The 22887-nt window shown below is 46.7% G+C and overlaps 1 protein-coding gene across 3 annotated transcripts in view; it reads right to left on the bottom strand.

Annotated features, from left to right (window-relative positions):
- The window catches only part of CPAMD8 (C3 and PZP like alpha-2-macroglobulin domain containing 8), a 99868-nt gene that overhangs the window by 54951 nt on the left and 22030 nt on the right, over positions 1-22887 (bottom strand). For 2 of the 3 annotated variants that reach the window (XR_010660847.1, XM_065917491.1), the window contains exons 12-19: positions 20488-20658; positions 17448-17576; positions 10919-11102; positions 9144-9316; positions 8364-8558; positions 7874-8035; positions 5820-5962; positions 554-616 (exon numbers count right to left, since the gene is read on the bottom strand). Coding sequence is in view for 2 of the 3 variants with exons in the window: in XM_065917491.1 (XP_065773563.1) it covers positions 554-616; positions 5820-5962; positions 7874-8035; positions 8364-8558; positions 9144-9316; positions 10919-11102; positions 17448-17576; positions 20488-20658 (1220 nt within the window). In the remaining variant the exon portion in view is untranslated. The remainder of the gene's footprint in view (positions 1-553; positions 617-5819; positions 5963-7873; positions 8036-8363; positions 8559-9143; positions 9317-10918; positions 11103-17447; positions 17577-20487; positions 20659-22887) is intronic. The other variant, XM_065917492.1, reaches the window with a different exon arrangement.

The following is a 22887-nucleotide window of genomic DNA, read 5'->3' as shown; positions in this document are numbered from 1 at the left end:
CCTTCTGACTCTAAGCATCGAAAGAAAATGCTTAGTGTCACTGGTGTTCTGACACTAAACACTGAAAGAAAAAAACCAATTGCAACTGGCAAGAATTTGGCAGAGCGCTGCTGCTTCAAGGCAAGTGGAAAGAGAAAACAATGTAGAAAGGAAATGTGCTGAGAAAAGCAGCCTGTTTGGCGGGCAGGAGCCCAAGTCCCCTGAGGAGTGAGTGGGGAGGGGGGGGTAGGTGGGTGGAACTGAGTTCATGTTTCAGGGAACTGTAATCATTTTAATGAGCTCGTTATATAAACACAGTGGATAGAGTTACCCCAAGAGGGAGTTGTAAGAGGCACGAAGCCCTCGCATTTCATATTTCATGGGCAGATGTCCGAGGCTGCACTGGGATTTGGGGCTGACTTCATAGCTTTGCGTTTTATGTGTTAGAAAAGGATGCCCAATGGCTTACTCAGATGTTGGTGTCCACTCTCCAGGCAAACCCACTGGGAACAATCTTTCACGAGTGCCTTGAGTCAGCCCACAAAGGCAGTGAAGGAAAGAAATCTTACTGTACCTGATGTTGAGACAGTGCCAAACCCACGTTTCAGGGAAGAACGTCCTTTTCCTCTTCTCTGCTCTACGAAAATTTTTTTAAAAAGAAATGATTAAAGTTCCATAACTTTAATTCTGTTACTTGGTAAGCTAACATTCTACTTGATTAGGCTATAATATGTTCATTCTCTCACCCAACACGTCAATATGCTACATGGTTTATTTAATTCTCTTACCTGGAAAGGTTAGCATTCTACTTTACAAGGACATGACGTGTTAATTCTTTCACCTGGCAGAATTTTAGTCCACATTCTACTTGATTACAGTTAGAAAAGTGAGGCATCGAAGGCTTGGCAGAGTCTTGCTAAAATGACAGTGGCGCCTCACACACTGAACTTGGAAGGTAAGAAAGGCCACAGGGACCACTTCGTGTCCTCTCCTTTGTTAACATCCCTCCCTGGGTTTGCCACGTTTTTCTGCATCACTACATGAAACTCTTCCCTCTCCCCCACTTCCTCTGTGCTTTCATTTTTTAGTTTCTTTTTTTTTTTAAACTAAAGGATACTTGATGCTGTGTACATTTAGATTCTGGTGTACATCAAGTGATTCAATTATATATGTGTGTGCGTGTATTCTTTTTCACATGCTTTCATTCTTGGTTTATCCTCAGAAGCCTCAGAGCCCATATTCCTCAGGGACTGTCCTATTCTTTAAAAAATAATATTAATAAGCCCTACTTGACATTTGGCAAATCTTCTCAAGATTAAAAATGCTCATAATCCCTTTCAACTTGCCTCTCTGAGAGATGAACACTGAAATTAACCACAGACCCATGTGCAAAGACAGTGTGGTTAACTGCACCACTGTGAGAATTAACTAACAGCCAGAATCTTCATCAATAGGGCATTTGCTTAACCAAATGATAGTACATTTACACAACAGAATATTACATGTCAGTGAAAAGGGGTGAGGTAGGCACATATGTACTGATATGGAACAGTCTCTAAGGTTTATTGTTGACTTAAAAAAGGAAGGTAGAGAACAGTATTATAGTATCCTCTCATTGTGTGTGGGTTTTTTTAAAGTCCTGTGTATATACTTTGGAAAAGACCCTGATGCTGGGAAAGACGGAAAGCAAAAGGAGAAGAGGGCAGCAGAGCATAAGACGGTTGGATAGCATCACTGACTAAATGGACAGGAACTTGAGCAAACTTCAGGAGATAGCGGAGGACAGGGAAGCCTGGTGTGCTGCAGTCCATGGGGTTGCAGAGAGTCACGATTTAGTGACTGAAAAACAAATTTACACAGAAAATTTCTAGAAGGATAGTTAAGGAATTAGTAACCATTTTTGCCTCTTAGAAGGGAAAGGAGGATATACCCTTTCATACTCTTTGAAAAAGGAATACACCCTTTGTATATATGAAAGGATACACCCTTTCATGCTCTTTAAAAAAAGTTTAACCACATGCATAAAAAAAATACCTTGTCTTCAGAATAAGGATGCATTGTGTGTGTTAGTCATGTCTGACTCTTTGCGACCCCATGGACTATGCCTGGCCAGGCTCCTCTGTCCACAGGATTCTCCAGGCAAGAATACTAGAGCGGGCTGCCATTCCCTTCTCCAGGAAGGATGCATTATCCAACTACAACAAGGCACAGACACTCGCTTTTTAAGGCCTTTATTAAGAAGGACACTACATAATGATCAAAGGATCAATCCAAGAAGAAGATATAACAATTATAAATATATATGCACCCAACATAGGAGCACCGCAATATGTACGGCAAACGCTAATAAGTATGAAAGAGGAAATTAATAGTAACACAATAATAGTGGGAGACTTTAATACCCCACTCACAACTATGGATAGATCAACTAAACAGAAAATCAATAAGGAAACACAAACCTTAAATGATACAATGGACCAGCTAGACCTAGTTGATATCTATAGGACATTTCACCCCAAAACAATCAACTTCACCTTTTTCTCAAGCGCACACGGAACCTTTCCAGAATAGATCACATCCTGGGCCATAAATCTGGTCTTGGAAAATTCAAAAAAATTGAAATCATTCCAGTCATCTTTTCTGACCACAGTGCAGTAAGATTAGATCTCAATTACAGGGAAAAAATTGTTAAAAATTCAAACATATGGAGGCTAAATAACACGCTTCTGAATAACCAACAAATCATAGAAGAAATCAAAAAAGAAATCAAAATATGTATAGAAACGAATAAAAATGAAAGCACAACAACCCAAAACCTATGGGACACTGTAAAAGCAGTGCTAAGGGGAAGGTTCATAGCATTACAGGCTTACATCAAGAAACAAGAAAAAAGCCAAATAAATAACCTAACTCTACACCTAAAGCAATTAGAGAAGGAAGAAATGAAGAACCCCAGGGTTAGCAGAAGGAAAGAAATCTTAAAAATTAGGGCAGAAATAAATGCAAAAGAAACTAAAGAGACCATAGCAAAAATCAACAAAGCTAAAAGCTGGTTTTTTGAAAAAATAAACAAAATTGACAAACCATTAGCGAGACTCATTAAGAAACAAAGAGAGAAGAACCAAATTAACAAAATAAGAAATGAAAAGGGTGAGATCACAACAGACAACACTGAAATCCAAAGGATCATAAGAGACTACTACCAGCAGCTCTATGCCAATAAAATGGACAACTTGGATGAAATGGACAAATTCTTAGAAAAGTATAACTTTCCAAAACTGAACCAGGAAGAAATAGAAGATCTTAACAGAACCATCACAAGCAAGGAAATCGAAACTGTAATCAAAAATCTTCCAGCAAACAAAAGCCCATGACCAGATGGCTTCACAGCTGAATTCTACCAAAAATTTAGAGAAGAGCTAACACCTATCTTACTCAAACTCTTCCAGAAAATTGCAGATGAAGGTAAACTTCCAAACTCATTCTATGAGGCCACCATCACCCTAATTCCAAAACCAGACAAAGATGCCACAAAAAAAGAAAACTACAGGCCAATATCACTGATGAACATAGATGCAAAAATCCTTAACAAAATTCTAGCAAACAGAATCCAACAACATATTAAAAAAATCATACACCATGACCAAGTGGGCTTTATCCCAGGAATGCAAGGATTCTTTAATATCCGCAAATCGATCAACGTAATACACCACATTAACAAATTGGAAGATAAAAACCATATGATTATCTCAATAGATGCAGAGAAAGCCTTTGACAAAATTCAACACTCATTTATGATTAAAACTCTCCAGAAAGCAGGAATAGAAGGAACATACCTCAACATAATATTATGCCTTTCTGCACTGGAATTTACAATTGCCTCTGTGGTTTGGAGTTTAGAGGCTGCTTGCAGACCCACTCCAGGCCAAGTTCTCGGGAGGCATGCACATGGGAGACTCCAGGATGCCAGAGAAGTGTCTGGCTGAGGGATGCCCAGGAGCCAATATTCCACCCCCCTCACTCAACCACATTTTGGAAATGCCTTCGCGTGGCTCCACCATACCGTAGGGGGAGCCTGATCTGTCCATGCCATGATGTGGAGTTTGAAAACTAGGACCCTCGTGGGGTTATCACACTCCTGCTAAATATGTGACTCGGGCAGGAAGAAGCTGGAGGGTGCAGGTACCCAGGAACTGCAGAGGAGGCTAGGGGATTGGGAAGGCTCAATCCTTCCCAAGGATTTGGGATTGGGGCAGAAAGGGTTTGAAGGAAGAAGACTATCATGGATAGCCAACCACCCTCCCCAGGGCAGATCCTCTGGGGCACTTCTGGCTCAGAACAAGGACTGAGGAGTCTGCAGGCCACCCTCAAGGTCTCCAAAGTGACCCAGTTACTGAGGCACTGATGACCACCAGACCCCATCCCTGGCCCACTTGGTTCTGGGCCTCTCATTGGATAAGCTGGCAAGAGAGGGTGCATCCAAGGCCTGCCTCGCCTTTCCCAGCTTCTGCACCCTTACATCCAGAGGGGGAGAGAGGGGGCAAGGTCTGCAAAACACCCTCTCCCTTCCCTAGTTGGCTGGCTGCGACCTGGAGCTGTGGAGCTAGTGGGGGAGGCAGAGAGAACAAAGAAGGTGGGAAAGAAGACAGTGAGTGATGGAGGAACATAAGAGGGGTACAAAGGGAGAGACGTGAGAGAAGAGGAAACATCACCTCCCAAGAAACAAAGCTTTCCATGAGACAACGGACAAAGTCACAAATCCCAGGGGCAGATGGGAACTCTTTTCTCTCAGTAATTGATAAGTTAGCAAACAGACAAGAAAACGAACATGAGCAAGGATATGGAGGATTTGGGTACCACCATCAAAAGTGCACATAGAGACTCCTGTACCCAGTGACAGGGGTTTGGATATTCTTTTCAAGTAGATGTGAGCATTTACAAAAACTGACCATATAGCCAGTCTCTAAAACAAAAACCAGGCAATGGATGCCATACAGATCATGTTTGTGGGCCACAAGGGATATCATACAGACAATGTTCGTTGGCCACACTGCCCATCTGACCCACATTTATGAAACACATAAAGGTAGGAATTTTTTAAATTACTTGAAAATTGAAAACATATCTGAGCAAGTCACAACTCAAAAAGGTAACTCTTCCACAAGTTACAACCTATTTGGAACCCAGCAATAATGGAAACACTTCCTAGCACAATTTAGATGCAGCCAAAGCAATCCTCTGAGGAAAATTCATAACCTTCAAAAGGCTTAAATGTTTGAGCTAAAAGAAAAAAGGCTGAAAAACTAATTACTTTGGTGTCTAACTTCAAAAGATAAAGAGTCAGAGGGGAAAGGGAAAGAGAGAGGAAGCAAAGGAAGGAGGGAATGGTGGCAGGGAGAAAGGGGAGTAGAAAGAAGTTTCTAAGCAGAGTCTTGGAATGACAGGACCAGACTCCAACTACCCACCCTGCCCCAATTCTTCTGTCCCCAGGCAGAGCTACTCCCCTGTTACACCTTCTTCTCTCTTCTGCACCCCCAAACCCCCAACCTCAAGCACGTGGCTGGGGGCGAGAACTGGGGGGGAGAAGAGTCAAAGTGCTTAGTGCTCCAACCTGCTGGGCCAGTAGGGATTCTGGACCCCTGGGGACACTGGACAATGTCTGAAGACGGTTTGGGTTGTCACACCCAGAAGAAGGGGGGTGTTATTGGCATCTGGTTGGTGGAGATCAAGGATGCTGCTCCGTACTCTATGGCACACAGGATGGTCCCACCACAGAAAACGACCCAGCCTCAAATGTCAACATGAGTTTAGACAACCCTGCTCAAGGCGATGGCAATTACCTGGGGGGCTGTCTGGAGGATACCGCTGCCATCAGGCTCCCTGTGTGGGGCTGGAAGGCGGGGACAGCCTCATCAGTGTACAAGCCGCCATCCTGCCGGTGGTTTAGGCTCACAAGGTCTGTCATCACCACCAGTCCTGTTTCCTAGGCAACAGACAATGCCCAGACCCAGTGGGGAAGTGGATATGGCGGCTCCAGAAGCCACTGGCCCAACACCACTGCTGCGTGGCCCTGGGGGAGTCAGTCCTCTCTCTAGGCTTGGTGACACGGACTAAGAGGGACCTGAGACCAGGTGACCATCCAGGGCACAACAGAGTTGGGGTCAGAATGTCTGCGGCCTAGGCTCAAAAGGCCACATCTCTTAGGATTCTATTTATATGAACTGTCTAAAACCATGGGCAGATCAGTGGTTGCCAAGGGCTGGGGGAGGGTGGATAGGGTGTGACTGTTGATGGGGACGGGATCTTCTTTCGGGGTGATGAAGATGTTCTGGAGCTAGACAGAGGTGCTGGCTTGCACAACACTGTGAATGTACTAAATGCCGCTGAATTGTTCACTTTAAGATGGGTTAATTGTGGCTTCCCTGGCAGTCCAGTGGTTAAGACTCTGTGCTTCCAATGCAGTGCAGCACAGGTCTGAACCCTGGTCAGGGAACTAAGATTCCATGTGATGCCCAGCACAGCCAAAAAATAAAGAAAGAATAAATTTTTTTAAACGGGTTAAATGTCTGCTATGTGAATTTCACCTCAATTTAAAAAAAATCAATTGGTACAGTGCCTAACCAGACCCAGAACCAATGACTGTGAGTTTCAATTATTACTGTTGTAATATATATATGTATTTAATGGGCTTCCCAGGTAGCTCAGCGGTAAAGAATCCACCAGCAATGCAGGAGATGCCATTTGATCTCTGGGTTGGGAAGATCCCCTTGAAGAGGGCATGGCAACCCACTCCAGTGTTCTTTCCTGGAGAATTCCATGGACAGAGGGGCCTGGTGACGTACAGTCTACAGGGTTGCAAAGACTCAGACATAACTACAGCAACTGAGCAAACAGCATGCACACATTTGACATAGCAGAATGTTAACTGTGGCACCACGGTGGTGGATCTACAGGTGTTTACGAACTTACTCAACTTTTTATATTTTTGAAAAATTTCCATAATAAAAATGGGAGGAAAGGGATGTCTTTTTTTCCTTTTTGGCTGTGCCATGCAGTTTGCGGGATCTTAGTTCCCCAACCAGGAATTAAACCTGGGCCCTCGGCAGTGAAAGTTTGGAGTCCTAACCACTGGACCACCAAGGAATTCCCAAGGATGCCTTTTAAATGATTTAAAAATGGGGATGAAAAGTGCCCTCATGCATTCAAGTGGAGACCACCAGAATGCTCATGTGGGCTGAAATGATGCTTGGGTATACTGCACGCCCAGCAGCTCCCCGGTCCCTGGAGCCAGGAAGGAAGGGGATGGATGTGAGCTATAAGTGTCAGCAAGGGTAAGGCTGCCATCTGACAACCCAGCACCCACACACATCGTGAAGGTTTGCATGCATGCTAAGTCTGCTTCTGTCGTGTCCGACTCTGCAGCCCTGTGGACTGTGGCCTGCTAGGCTCCTCTGTGCATGGATTTCCCAGGGAAGAAAACTTGAGTTGGTTGCCATTTCCTCCTCCTGGAGATCTTCCCGATCCAGGGATCAAACCCACATCTCCATGTGTCCTGCACTGGCAGGCGGGTTCTTTACCACTCGTGCCACCTGGGAAGCCCTTGTGAAGGTTTTCCTTCCACCAAAGCACTTTCAAGGTCATGGCTCCAGAACGATGTTCTAGTTTGCTCCAGAACAAAGCTGAAGTTATCAATGAACACTCATTCTGTTCTCATCTGTTTTGCAAATTGGGAAGGTCTGCCTCCAAGCTTCCACTGGGGAGAATCAAAAAGATTCTGCAGCACTCAGAGTTTGGAAACTTCCACCCTGACCCAGCTCTGTACCCCGAGACCCTTTGTTTCAGAGGAAGAAGAGCTCAGAAGGGGACGATGGGGTTCAAGACCACCTCTCCTTACAGCGAAGGCAAACCCGGAATCCTTGGTGATGCCCCAGGGCCAGAGGAAGACAGAGGAGCGCCGGCGCCGTCGGGCCGTGAGCCCAGTCCACCAGAAGGGTCCATCCTCCCTGGACACCCCAAAGATATCAGAAACATCATAATCTTCCAATTCCCGGAAAACCTACAGGCAAAGGGCAACAGGGACTGGTCAAATGAGGGTTTCTTTTCAACCCCAACTGTTCTGGCACACTCCCATCTCAATCTCTTCTCACATGGATCACTGGGAGCCAATCTTAGAGGAGACAGGAGTTGTGGCATTAACCCATTTTAAAGATAGGCAAACTGGGGCTGAAGAGGTGGGACCCAGACAATGTCCCATTGGATTTGACTCCAAGATCTTTCAACTATACCCAAGCAACAACAGAGTGGGGTTTGCTGAGAATGAACCCAGCAGAGAGAGAGTATTTGGGTTTATATGGATTGTGTTCAGTTAATGAAGAGGAAGAGACCTCCATGCAGGTGCCAGAATGCAGCATCTGAGGGCCCCAGTTCACCTGGGCGGGAGTCAGCCGAAACCCAGACCTGAGCAGGTAAACGCTCTTGTCAACTGCAGCAACACACACACAGCTGCCCCTTGCAGCCTTGAGCCGCAGGTCGACGACTTCCCCAGGTTGGGTCTCATTTGCTGAATATGTCAGTGAAACCTGGACCCAAACACAGCAGAAGAATCAGGAACTTGGCCAAACTCCAGACCCACCCACCCTTTCCACCCTCCAAGGAGAGTCAGGACCCTGGCTTTGCCACCCCGGTGAGGACAAGGGTGGAGGGTTGGGTGACAAGAACTAGGTCGGTACAACTGCTACATTCTGTGCAGAAGATGGGCGTGGGGAGGGGTGGGGAGACAGGTGGCGGCAGAGGACATGTTGCAGCCAGTTTTGGAAGGTACATGGTCAGGGCACAGGGGGCTGAACCAGGTTTGGGGGACCAAAGTGGTGTCTCTTAGGTCTGGAGCCCAGCAGGGACAGAGAACAGCTGCCCACTTGTCCTGTGTGTATGAATGCAATCCCATCTGGGTGACTTCTGGAGGATCTCCCAGTCAAGATGCAACTTAGATTTCCTTTATTCCTGAAGGTAGGACAGTCCTTACAAGTCCTGCCTGTCACATCACCTGGAGTCTGACTGGTGACTGCCCACAGTCCATCCCAGCCTCGACACCCTGGAGCCTCCAGCCCCCGATGAAACTTACCTGTCCTCCTCTCCCTCCCCCAGTTTGGTTCCCAGTACTCTACCTGGTTTTCAAAGAAGGTCTCCACAGTAAACTGGAGGCTGTCGGCCACCCCTTCTCCATTCTCTCTGACGTAGAAGACCAGCAGGCGGCCAAGGGGGACCATGCTGGGGGTCACGGCCAGCTGGAGAGAGGTCATGCACACGCTGACCTCTGTTGCTGGGGCTGGAGGAGGCTCTAAGATAAGTGAGGAGGGACATGAAAATGCAGCATCTTACAGTAGGACCAGCAATGTCCCAGTTGCCCGGCTTTACCACGGGGGTTACCATGGGGTGTAGCATGAGGAGGTGCCACCCCAGGCCAGGCCCAGGGCAAGTACTCCATGGAAACTCATGTTCCCTATTATTTCACCCAGAAAGGATGAAAAACCTAAGAGGATGTGGGTGCACAATGTCAAATGCCCTGATCAGGCCAGTGGTTTTCAGCCAGGGCAATGCTGATCGCCAGAGGACATTTGGTCATTTTTGTTGTCACAGCTTGGGGATTTTAATGGCATCTAGTGGGTAGGAGCCAGGGATGCTATTAAACACCCTAAAATGCACAGAACAGCTCCACAGAGAATAACCTGGCCCCAAACATAGTAGGTCTGAGGGTAAGAAAGTGACTTAGAATCAGAGAGACTCTGTCTGCCTGTCTATCTATCATCTGTCTATGCACCCAACCATCCATTCACCCATCTGTGACTTTATCTATCCATTCATCTATCCATTTATCTATTGATGCTTCTATTTATCTATCCATGAAACTATTCATCCATGACTATCCATCCATAAATTTATCTATTGATTCTATTTATCTATCAATGAAACTATTCACCTATCCATGACTATCCATTCATCTATCAATTTATCTATTGATGATTCTATACATGAATCTACTTATCTACTTACCTACTTATCCATCCAAGGGGTCAGAAAGAGCAACTTTCACTTTTACTTTCACTTTTTCATCCATCCATGACTCTATCATCCATCTATCTATCAATTTATCTATTGATGATTCTATACATGCATCTATTTATCTACTTATCCATCCATGGGGTCAGAAAGAGCAACTTTCACTTTTTCATCCATCCATAACTCTATCATTCATCTGTCTATCAATTGATCTATTGATGGTTCTATCTATGAATCTATCATCATCTATCTCAGTGATTCTTACCCAGGAGTCACTTTCCCCCCTAGAAACATTGGCAATATCAGGAGACATTTCAGGTTGTCATACTGCGTGTAGGTGGATTGCCACTGGCATCTAACGGGTGGAGATCAGGGATGTTGCTTAGCACCCTAGAGTGCACAGCATGGCCCCCACCATAAAGAATACCCTGCAAGTGTCCATGGTCCTTAGTTTGGGGATCCTGCTTTGGGCAGAGAGGCTGTGAAGAGGAGAGGGATGGGAAGAACCAGGGGAGAAGATGGGTCTTGTGAGGAGCATGTGGCATCAAGGAAAGTGGGGAGAAGGACTCCTTGATGGGCAATCAGTCTGGGCAAAAGCAGAAACAGAAGGCAGCATGGCATAGTGTGGACCTGCTCAGGGGCCCAGCCCATGGCAGCCTCAAGAGAAGCTGCCTCCAGCAGCTGGTCACTGCTTGCCCTCCTGGTCCCAGTCCAGCCTTGCCTGGGGTGTGTGCCCTTCGCCCTGAAGCAGGGCGGATGCTTCTGCTTCATGCCTGGATGCATTCTGGACGCATTCTGCTTACCATGCCTTGCTGGGATGCCCATCCCAGTCTCAATGGTTCAGAAGGAAGAACAGGAACCTCCAGCCTGGGGATGAGCTCACCTGTCTCAGAAAGGTGCATTAGGCGGATGGGTTTCTCCAGGGCTGCCCGCTTGCTTCTCTGCTGGGTGATGTGGGCAGGCTGCTGGCCTGAGAGCACAATGTTGCCCCTCGCAGCCACCTCGTAGTACAGGGTGAAATTGCAGGGACACGTGGACTTCACAGGGAAATAGGCATCCTCCCCAACCTGTGGGAGACATGCAAACATGGGGGGTCCTGCCTGGCACCCACAGAACAGCACCAACGTCACAGCTCACCCGAGGGAGAAGGCCACTCTGGGGCCACAAGGAGGCCAGGAGAGCTGGGAAGGAGCTCTGGCCTTAGAGCAGAACACTCAGTATCTGTCCCTGGCTGTGACTACATCATCACAGCCACCCCAGCTGACGCTCTGAAAATGGAACTGTGGTGTGGGTGAAATGTCATAAGGGCATAATGAAATGTCATAATGTCCTCTCAGGGAGGACAGTGTAGTAAGTAGCTGAACCTAGCCTCCAAAGAGGTCTGGCCTTTGGCCACTGCTCCTGGGGCTGATCTCGAAGGCCTTGAAATGTTCTGCCTGATGAGTCTTTGTTTATCTAGGGTCTGGGACCACACCAGATACTAACAACATAATTTATGGTGGGGGCCTTGGGGCACACTATATAAGTTTGACCTATGGAAGGATTAAGACTGGGGCCAGCCAGGCAGATAGTCAGCCATGTCTATATGACTGACCCCCAACAAAAACCCTGGACACTGAGGCTCAGGTGAGCACCCTTGGTGGGCAGTACACCATGCGTGTAGGCACACCTCATTACTGGCAAAGTAACACTGTCCTCGACTCTGTGGGGAGAGGACAACTGGAAGTTCACATTCAGAACTCATCTGGCCCCTGCCTTAGGATCCTCTTGCCTTGCCTGATCTTAATCTGTATCATTCACTGTATTAAACTGTAACTGTGAGTATGACAGCTTTCAGAGATTCTGTGAGTCCCTCTAGAGACTAAAGAAACTGAAGGTGATTTGAGGACCCTCAAATTCAGCAACTGGTGTCAGGTAGGGGGATGATCTCGGGGACTATTCCTTAACTTCACAGGTGCAAGTGCTGGCAGTGGGCTGAAACTTCTCACTGATACTGAATATTTCTCACTGAAACTATACACTGATGAGCCAGGTTCTATCATAATCCCCAAGTTTCCAGAGGGGGGAAACTGAAGCTTGGTCCATTCTCAACATTAGTGAGTTGTAGGAAGAGGATTCAAACCCCAAAGGGCAGAAGCCAGAGTCCCAAGCTTAACCTCCAAGCTGCCCTCATTCTTTGTGTTACAGCCAAAGTCTCCCAAGTCCTGTGACCTCCCCGAGAACTTAGAGTATGACCATATCCAACACTGAGGCAACAAGCTGCATTAGAAGTCTTCCTCTGGGTCTTTGCCCCAGAGATTCCCTCATATGCTCTATGATTTACAATTCATGACTTTTCCCAAACATCTGGGCCACTCTGAATGCTCAGAGGAGGGGTGGTGAGTGGTGAGTATCATTCTTGCTGTGGGTCCTTGAATAAGTCATTTCACCTCTCTGATTGATCCTCAGTTTCCCCATCTGTAACATAAGGTTATATCTCCTGGAGAGAAGGTCCTGAGGATCCAATGAGATGATAAATGCATTAATGAATATATTATTCTCAACAGAACAGGTTCTGTTGTAACCACTGTGAGTGGTTAATAAATAAAAGACAACACACAGAACGGGAGAAAATACTTTCATGTCCTATATCTGATAAGGGTGGATATCCAAAACATATAAATTATTCTCACAAAAACAAAAAGCAAACAACATTTAAAAAATTTAAAACACTAGGAGAAGCTAGAGAGAGGATATAGAGGGACTCTCTGCACTCTATGAGCAACTCTTCTGTAAGTCTAAAATTATTTTAAAATTTAAAAAGAAAAAAAGGAAGTATGATGGTAACTGATTATAACATAGTGGATACTTTTTCAGAAGTATATAAGACAGCGGAAGTGAGAAATAGATTTAAGGGACTAGATCTGATAGACAGAGTGCCTGATGAACTATGGACGGAAGTTCGTGACATTGTACAGGAGACAGCGAGCAAGACCATCCCCACGAAAAAGAAATGCAAAAAAGCAAACTGGCTGTCTGAGGAGGCCTTACAAATAGTTGTGAGAAGAGAAGTGAAAAGCAAAGGAGAAAAGGAAAGATATACCCATTTGAATGCAGAGTTCCAAAGAATAGCAAGGAGAGATAAGAAAGCCTCCCCAGTGATCAATGCAAAGAAATAGAGGAAAACAATAGAATGGGAAAGACTAGAGATCTCTTCAAGAAAATGAGAGATACCAAGGAAACTTTTCATGCAAAAGATAGGCTCAATAAAGGACAAAAATGGTATGGACTTGACAGAAGCAGAAGATATTAAGAAGAGGTAGCAAGAATACACAGAAGAACTGTACAAAAAAGATCTTCACGACCCAGATATTCATGATGGTGTGATTACTCACCTAGAGCCAGATATCCTGGAATGTGAAGTCAAGTGGGCCTTAGAAAGCATCACTATGAACAAAGCTAGTGGAGGCAATGGAATTCTAGTTGAGCTATTTCAAATCCTAAAAGATGATGCTGCGAAAGTGCTGCACTTAATATTTCATCAAATTTGGAGAACTCAGCAGGGGCCACAGGACTGGAAAAGGTCAGTTTTCATTCCAATCCCAAAGAAAGGCAAAGCCAAAGAATACTCAAACTACTGCACAATTGCACTCATCTCACACGCTAGCAAAGTAATGTTCAAAATTCTCCAAGCCAGGCTTCAGCAATACGTGAATCATGAACTTCCAGATGTTCAAGCTGGTTTTAGAAAAGGCAGAGGAACCAGAGATCAAACTGCCAACATCCGCTGGATCATTGAAAAGCAAGAGAGTTCGAGAAAAACATCTATTTCTGCTTTATTGACTACTCCAAATCTTTTGACTGTGTGAATCACAATAAACTGTGGAAAATTCTGAAAGAGATGGGCATACCAGACCACCTGATCTGCCTCTTGAGAAACCTGTATGCGGGTCAGGAAACAACAGTTATAACTGGACATGGAACAACAGACTGGTTCCAAATAGGAAAAGGAGTATGTCAAGGCTGTATATTGTCACCCTGCTTATTTAACTTATATGCAGAGTACATCATGAGAAACACTGGGCTGGATGAAGCACAGGCTGGAATCAAGATTGCTGGGAGAAATATCAATAACTTCAGATATGCAGATGACACCACCCTTATGGCAAAAAGTGAAGAACTAAAGAGCCTCTTGATGAAAGTGAAAGAGGAGAGTGAAAAAGTTTGCTTAAAGTTCAACATTCAGAAAACTAAGATCATGGCATCCAGTCCCATCACTTCATGGCAAATAGATGGGGAAACAATGAAAATAGTGAGAACCTTTATTTTGGGGGGCTCCAAAATCACTGCAGATGGTGATTGCAGCCATGAAATTAAAAGACGCTTGCTCCTTGGAAGAAAAGTTATGAACTACCTAGTCAGCATATTAAAAAGCAGAGACATTACTTTGTCAACAAAGGTCCGTCTAGTCAAGGCTATGGTTTTTCCAGTGGTCATGTATGGATGTGAGAGTTGGACTATAAAGAAAGCTGAGTGCAGAAGAATTGATGCTTTTGAACTGTGGTATTGGAGAAGACTCTTGAGAGTCCCTTGGCCTGCAAGAAGACCCAACCAGTTCATCCCAAAGGTGTTCATTGGAAGTCCTGGGTGTTCATTGGAAGGACTGATGTTGAAGCTGAAACTCTAATACTTTGGCCACCTGATGCAAAGAGCTGACTCATTGGAAAAGACCATGATGCTGGGAAAGATTGAGGGCAGGAGGTGAAGGGGACGACAGAGGATGAGATGGTTGGATGGCATCACTGACTCAATGGACATGAGTTTGGGTAAACTCCGGAAGTTGGTGATGGACAGGGAGGCCTGGCATGCTACAGTTCATGGGGTCACAAATAGTCGGACACAACTGAGCAACTGAACTGAGCTGAACTGAAGACGATATGCACTCTAAAAACAATCACACAACTAAAATACTGGTGGAGAAAGTTCTTTACAGAGGAACACCACCTAGTAAGTGCAAAAGGGCTGCAAGAATCATAATAAATGCATAAATCAGAATCTTTATATGAAGCCCCAAAGTGATAACTATTACAGCAAGAATCATCAAAGATGCTAAAGGCGGGACTTCCTTGGCAGTCCAATAGTTAAGACTGTGCGCATCCACTGCAGGAGGCAAGGATTTGATCCCTGGAAGGGGATCTAAGATCCTGCATGCCATAAGGCACAACCCACTCCAAAAAAAGATGAAAAAAGCATTGGGCAAAATGTTGCTGAGGGTCAGAACACTGTGGCAGGGGCCTCAGAGTGTCACCCAGATTATTTATTAGCCTCGTCTGCAGAAGGAAAGAGCTGGTAGGAACTAGACTGGAACCAAGGATAAGATCAGCTTCAGCAAGGGTGGGGCTGCCCAAAACTGCTTTCTGATAGAATGTGACAAAAGTAGCATGTACATAGTAATATTACCAAAACAATGCTTCAACCTGAATCTCATTCAGAATGTGGGATAATCTACAAGACCACAGGCTTGGATTCTTTACAAAAGTCACAGTGATGAAAAGGTTCCAGCTCAGGAGTGATTACAGACACAGAAGAGCAAATGCAACATATAAATTGATCCTGAATAAAATACGTGCACACACACACACACACAGGCAAATACACACAAGCATGTATACACATGCACACTCACACATGGGTGCATATGACTATTCAGACAAGCATGGGTGTGAATCCACACTATAGACAAACTATATCTTGAGGACACCTTTGAAAATCTGACGATTGCCGGTGAATTAAATAACATGATTGAGTTAATACAATTTTCTTAGATAGAATGACTGAAAAAGAAAGTCTTTATTTTTAAGACTCAAGAATTTAAGAGGGAAGTATCAAGATATCTGCAACTTACTTTCAAATGCTGCAGGCAAAAAAAGTGGAGAGAAATGGATGAATGGATGAGTGAATGGATGGGTAGATGGATGGGTAAGTAGAAGATGGGTGGATGGATGGATGGGTGGGTGGGAAGATGAAAGGATGGGTGGATGGGTGGACAGATGGATAGATGGGTGAGCAGATGGATGGATGGATAGGTGGGTGAGTGGATGGGTGGGTAGAAAAATGGAGCAAAATATCAACTCATAAATCTAGGTGGAGGGCACATGGTTATTACACTATTTTTTCTATTTCTCTCTAAATTTGTAAATATCTTCCTTATAATGACACCCAAACAAAAGTCCGCTCCAGTTTGAGACACTGGAAAAAAAACAAGGAAAGAGCACAAACTTTTTTCTTCTTCTCATGAACTAACCCTACAGCGTCAGAGTCGCCCTGAAAAACTGGGGTGACAGCCCCCGTTTGCAGAGCCACTCCTCGCTGCGCATCCCTCGGTGCTGGAGGAAAGGAAGAGGACCCGACACAGCCTGGGTTGGACCAAGCGCAGCCACTCGTGCCTCAAGTTCACACTCAGGGCCCCTCCGTGACCGTCTGGGACAGGGGGAGTGGGTGCCTGCTGATCCGACTCAGGCAAGACAGAGGTGTCCCTCCCAGGGAGCAGTCTGAGCAGCCCTGCCAAGTCCTTACCTACTGGGAACATGGGTCCCGGCAGCTGGGACACAGGACTCCTTCCCGCCCACACGGGAAGGCAGCCAACGCCAGCCTCCATGCTGCACCGCTGGTTGAACGGCATTAAAACCAGAACAGCGTGTTCAGCCAAGTTGGGCATGATCTCAGTGGAGTTTCTTATTCTCATAACCCCCACAGAGGACCACCCAGCCCTGACGCACAGGCAGCCCCAACTCCTCAGTTCCTCGGAGCTGCATCCCAGGGACCCTTTGAAGACTTAGGTCTCGGCAGCACCCCTAGGGTGGGAGTGTCAGAGGTTTACGGGGCTGGTAGGGTCTGGGAGCCCCATCATCAAGTGGCTTCCACAAGAGACAGTACCAGCAAGCCTGTCACCACCCACGGCAGCTAGACTCAGCCCTCGGTGCTCTCAATTAGGAGCATTAACAGTGTGCTTTATAAAACATGCGTGCAGGCGTGTGTGCATGCTAAGTCGTTTAAGTCTTGTCCGACTCTTTGTGACCCCATGGACTGTAGCCCACCAGGCTCCTCGGTCCATGGGATTCTCCAGGCAAGAATACTGGAGTGGGTTGCCATTTTCTTCTCTGGGGGATCGTCCCGACCCAGAGATCTAAGCCAGGTCTCCTGCACTGCAGGCAGATTCTCTGCGGTCTGAGCCACCAGGGAAACCCTATCACTTCTATTATACATGGACTCTAAAAGCTAAAACAAATGAATGAACATGACAAAACAGAAACACACTCATATAAATTTAGTGGTTACCAGTGCGGAGAGCGAAGGCAGGAGAAGCGCACATGCATGCTGCTTGCTTCCTGGGCGCCCGCCTGCCTGGGGAAGGGCGCACCTGAAAGCCTTACCTGCAGGGGACGGGAGGGCGGCTGCAGCTGCAGGTAACACTGGCTGGGGGAGTACCAGCTGCTGAGGGACAGGTAGCTGGGCAGGTACTGGGCCCCCACGGGCTTCCCACTGAGCGCCGTCACCTTGGTCTGAAGAAGACAGGGTGCTCGGTCAAGGCTGGGAGGCTTGGTGTAGGAAGGGGGGTCCTGGGGATGCTTCGACCTGCCCTGCTCTGCAGCAAGACCCTCTCACGTTCCCGTTTCCTTCTGGAGAACCCCCTCCCCAGTTCTCAGAGAATGGGGTCCTGTGTGGCGAGCTTGTTCTTTCCCATCTCCATAGGAAGCAAGTGTCAAAGACTGGTCACAGGGTGTTGGGGGCTGGCTCAGTCAGGGGTGGGTGGCCCACGTGGCCACTGAGAGGCAGCTCCATCACAGGCATATTAAGGACCCCCATGTCCTGGGCTTGCCGGCAGCCCCAGGGGCTTCTCGGAGGGTATAGCCTGCTTCGGAAGTGAGCACAGAGGAGATGGCGGTCAGGAGAGGGGTTAGCCAGCTGGACTGCATCCCTGGGGCTCTGGATGCAGCTCCACCTGGAGCTCTCAGATCCCTCTCTGAACACCCCAGGGACTGGCAGTTGTACTACTTTTGCTCCTTTGAGAATTTAAACCTGCTGCCTTCACTTGCTGCTGGAAGAATGCAGTTAACACAAGAAGATGCCAGAAGCAGGGTATGGGGCAGAGGGGCTCTAAGACCTCTGTGTGATACAGAATAAAGAAGCTGGCCTGACTTCATCCCAGTTAGTGGGAGATAGCCTCTAAACCCCTGGGGTTCCCCAAGAGATGGGAGTGTCTTTGTTATTCACACCGGGTCCTGATAATGTGTGCTAAGGAGCGATGTAGGGCGGGGACAGCCAAGCCAGAAAGACCGATCATGGGATTAGAGGGTAGGGGCTTTGAACCACGTGATGTGGTATCAAGTTGGCCTCAGGAGAGGGGAGATGGCTAGAGACTGAGTTCAGTCACGGGGCCAATGATAAATCAATCAAGACTATGTAATGAGATCCCAATAAAAGCTGTGGACCCTGAAGGTGAGTGAGCATCCAGATTGACACTTTCTGTGTGTGTTGTCGGGAGGGTGAGGTGTCCCAGCTTCAGAGGGAGAGCACAAAAAGCTATAAATTTGGGACCCTCCAGCTCTCGTCCTATACATGTGTGTATCTCTCTTTGGTTGGTCCTAATTTGTATCATTTTGCTATATAAAAAATATATCTGCACATAGAGAAAGTTGCTAAGAGAATAGACCTTGTGTGCCCAGCCCCTCAGCTGTGTCTGACTCTTTGTGGCCCCATGAACTGTAGCCCGCCAGACTCCTCTGTCCATGGGATTCTCCAGGCAAGAATACTGGAGTGGGTTGCCATTTCCTCCTCCAGGGGACCTTCCCCACCCAGGGATTGAACCTGCATCTCTTGTGTCTCCTGCATTGGCAGCCAGGTTCTTCACCACTAGCACTATCACAGATCTTATAAGTTCTCATCACAAGTGAAAAAAAAGTGTAACTTTGTATGGCAATTGGACACACTGCGGTGTCATTTCAAAGTACATACATACATTGAATCATTACATTGAATGCCTGCAATGACTATATGTCAATCATATATATAGAGAGAGACATATATATGTCAACTAAAAGTAAAGTTTAAAATTCATCATTCTTTTTAAGAAAATAATTAAAGACCTTTTCTTAGGCAGTATTTGGTCACAGAAATAGGCTGTCTTTCCATAAAAGTGATATTTTGGAGAAATGCTGATTTTTGGTTATGTATCTATGAGAGACGAAATTATTCAGCTAATTCTAGTATTTGGAGTCATTTGGGGGCTTTGCTGCTACCTAATTCTCAAAAGACTAATGGAAATTAAGGGGTGTCTTTCAATCATTAAAAAATCTGTATTTGTTAGGTCCTGGGGTAGCTGGAACCCCAAAATTTGTAGCCAGTTGGTTAAAACTGTTGGTGGCCTGGAGACCTCTGGCTGTTAAAAAATCTTTAAGGACGTGTTGCCCACAGCGGACACAGTGATCACAAGTGTTCTTGGCTCCCACCTACACATTTATTCTCAGCTGCCCCTGTCTGCACCACCCCAGTGTCCGTGAGGCCACCACGCCCACCATCAGCCTTAGACACAAGGCTGGGGCATCCTCTCTATTACTCCTGCTCCTCCCCGCACCCCCGAGAAGGGGACACCAGATCCTGCCAATTCTACCTCCACAGCTCCATCACTGCCTCCCACCTGCCCACCTGTGACCTCACACAGACACGCCCCCTACTATGGAAACTGGAGTAGAGTGTGTGTGTGTGTGTGTGTGTGTGTGTTCAGTCATGTCCAACTCTTTGCAGTCCCGAGGACTGTAGCCAGCCACACTCCTCTGTCCATAGGATTTCCCAGGCAAGCATACTGGAGTGAGTTGCCATTCCCTCCTCCAGGGGATCTTCCTGACCCAGGGATTGAACCCTTGTGTCTCCTGCATAGGCAGGCAGATTCTTTACCACTGCCCAATTTGGGAAGACCTCTGGAGTCGCGAGAGGTTATAAAAATCAGACCATTCACTCCACCTGACACTGGACTGCCTTCTGGGTGAACCCTAAGCAACATCCCTTGAGGAAAGGGGAAGCCCCACCAGCTCCCTCCTCTGTATCTTCCTGCAATGTCTCGGCCAGCTGGGCATTGCAGAACCCAATTATACTACAATTGCAGTTCTCTGGGCCTCTGCATATGTTGTTCCACCCTCCGGGAAGCAGCCTGGCTGAACCTCCCCCTGGTCAGGAGTCCACCTGGGAAGATCCTTTGGGGGCAGCCAGACACCCTGACCCCTTCTCAGCATCCTGCCTCACTCTGGGGTGTTTGGTTTAATCTGACCCCCTGGCCGGCTTTCCCATCAGACTGTGAACTCACTCAGGACAGGGGCAGGACCTAGGGCCACTGACCCAGTGCCTGAGCATGGCCTGGAGGAGGAACCAAAACCATGTCTGCTGGCTGAACGACAAGGGTCTAGGTGACTCACCCACCTCCAGCCACACATGCTGGGCTGACATAGGGATGGAGGGGATTTCAAACTCCACCAGCCCACCCTGTGACACAGACTCCATGGTGTAGATGTTGTCCTTCGGCGTCAGTTCTGCCCTGATCTGAACGGTCACTCCCTCCGCCGGGCTACCATCTGGGTAGGACAGCTCCACCTGGAATGGGTCACCAAGGGGTCAATATGGTTAGGCTTGTGACACTCCCCAAACTGATCTACAGACTCGACCCAATCCCCCGGCAGAATCCTGGCCAGCTCCCTTGTGGCAATCGACAATTTGATGCTAAAATTCACAGGAAATTGTAAGGGGCCCCAAATAGCCAAAGCAATCCTGTTAATGAATCAAGAACTCGTACATCCAATTTCAAAACTTACTACAAAGGTGAAGTAGTGAAGACATGCACTTGACGGAACTCATATGAGGACAGGTATGAAAACTAATGAATTAGAACTGACAGCCCAGAAATAAGTCCACCCATCTATAGTCAATTGATTAAAGATAAAAAAAAAAGATCAAAATATGGTGAAGGGGAATTCCCTGGCATGTTCAGTGGTTAGGACTCCTCCCTCTCACTGCAGGGGGCATGTGTTCGATTCCTGGTCAGGGAACTAAAATTCCGCATGGCACATGGCACTGCAAATGAAAAGGATTACAGTCAATTGATTTTTGACAAGGGTGCCAAGACCATTCAATGGAAAAACAATTTCTTCAACGAGGGACAACTGGGTCTCCAGAGGCAAAAGAAGGAAGCTGAACCCCTACCTCACACCATATGCCAAAATTAACTCAAAATGAATCAGAGACCTAAATGTAATGGTTAAATCTACAAAATACTTAGAAGATAACACAGGGGAAAGCTTTTATGACCTTGGACTTGGCAAAAAAGTCACAAGGCACAAATCACCAGCCATTTACCTGGTGCCACAGCCAGGAAGGAACAGGGCAAGCAATGCAGTAGAAACAGTTCCATGTGACTCTTAGACCTCACTCATTCAGGCAGATAGAAAAGGCAGTCAGAGTGAGAGGTTCAAAAGACATGGATGTTGTGAAGAAATATGATCAGTGGTTCCTGAAAGATCCTGGAGCACCTCTCAACTGTTTATGTATCTGGTGATGGGGTGACCAGTTCTAATCTTGTTTTTCTTCTTTTTTAATGTGGACCATTTTTAGTCTTTATGGAATTTGTTACAGTATTGTTTCTGTTTCCTGTTTTGGTTTTGGCCACAAGGCATGTGAAATCTTAGCTCCCCAACCAGGGATTGAATCCTCACCCCCTGCATTTGAAGGCGAAGTTTTAACCACTGGACTGCCAGGGTATTCCCAGCTCCATTCTTTAATGTAGATACGAAATGAGTGCTAAGTCGCTTCAGTTGTGTCCGACTCTTTGAGACCCTATGGATTATAGCCAGCCAGGCTCCTCTGTCCATGGGGATTCTCCAGGTGAGAATACTGGAGTGGGTTGCCATGCCCTCTTCCAGGGGATCTTCCCGACCCAGGGATTGAATCCATGTGTCTTAGGTCTCCTGCATTGGCAGGTGGGTTCTTTACCACTCATGCCACCTGGGAAGCCCCTAATGCAGAGAGTGGATAATTTCTTGGGTGTAGGGGAAATGCGCCCCTTTCACTGAAGGGACAGCCCCAAGTCCATTCATACATATTCTGTATGGTACCTTAGCTGGGACCCTCAAATCCAGGGGCACACAAGCCATGTCTCTGTATGTGGGACAGAGATCTGGGGGTGGGGGCTGAGAACTCATCATGGAGGAGAGAAGGGAGGCCCCAGAGCCGAGCAGGAGGAGCAGGAACAGCATGAAGACAGACCTCTAGGATCCTGTGGGTGACCCACGGGATGGAAAATGGAAGAGCAGTGTGGGGGCTGGGCAGAGGCAAGGGTCACCCTGGGGTAACACAAGGCTCCATAGGTCTTGCCCTCCTTTCCCCCCAAATTCCAACTGAAACCAGACGCCCCAGCTCAGCAATTAGGATAAGCATCTCGAATCTCTAGTCATCTCAAATTTTGCTATATAGAAAAATGGTATAGTGGGTGGGAAGGAGACAGGGGCTTGTTCTAAATGCCACTCCCCACAAGAAAGCTGAATCAGACTGTCTCAGAGACAGGAATCTGCCTTTTATGGACCTAGTAGTTAAGTCATCCAGACATAAAGTCAACTCAGTTAAGGAAGGCAATACCATCATGGAACTGATTTAATAAGCGGACACATAGCATCTGGTTTAGCGCTCAAGGTTCCGAATTGTCTAACTATGCTCAGCAAAGCAGCCCCTTAATCCCAAGAGGGCAAAAGTTGTTGGGTTTCAACCACATCACGGCTGCAGGGCCCATGGAATGCACTGCAGGGGTTACACAGTGGTCCTCAGGCAGGAGTT

The sequence above is a fragment of the Muntiacus reevesi genome, chromosome 1 (genome assembly GCF_963930625.1).
Source record: "Muntiacus reevesi chromosome 1, mMunRee1.1, whole genome shotgun sequence".
Classification (NCBI taxonomy): Eukaryota; Metazoa; Chordata; class Mammalia; order Artiodactyla; family Cervidae; genus Muntiacus; species Muntiacus reevesi.
Note: the sequence above shows the minus strand (reverse complement) of the source record. Positions and strands in the feature narration are given on the sequence as shown.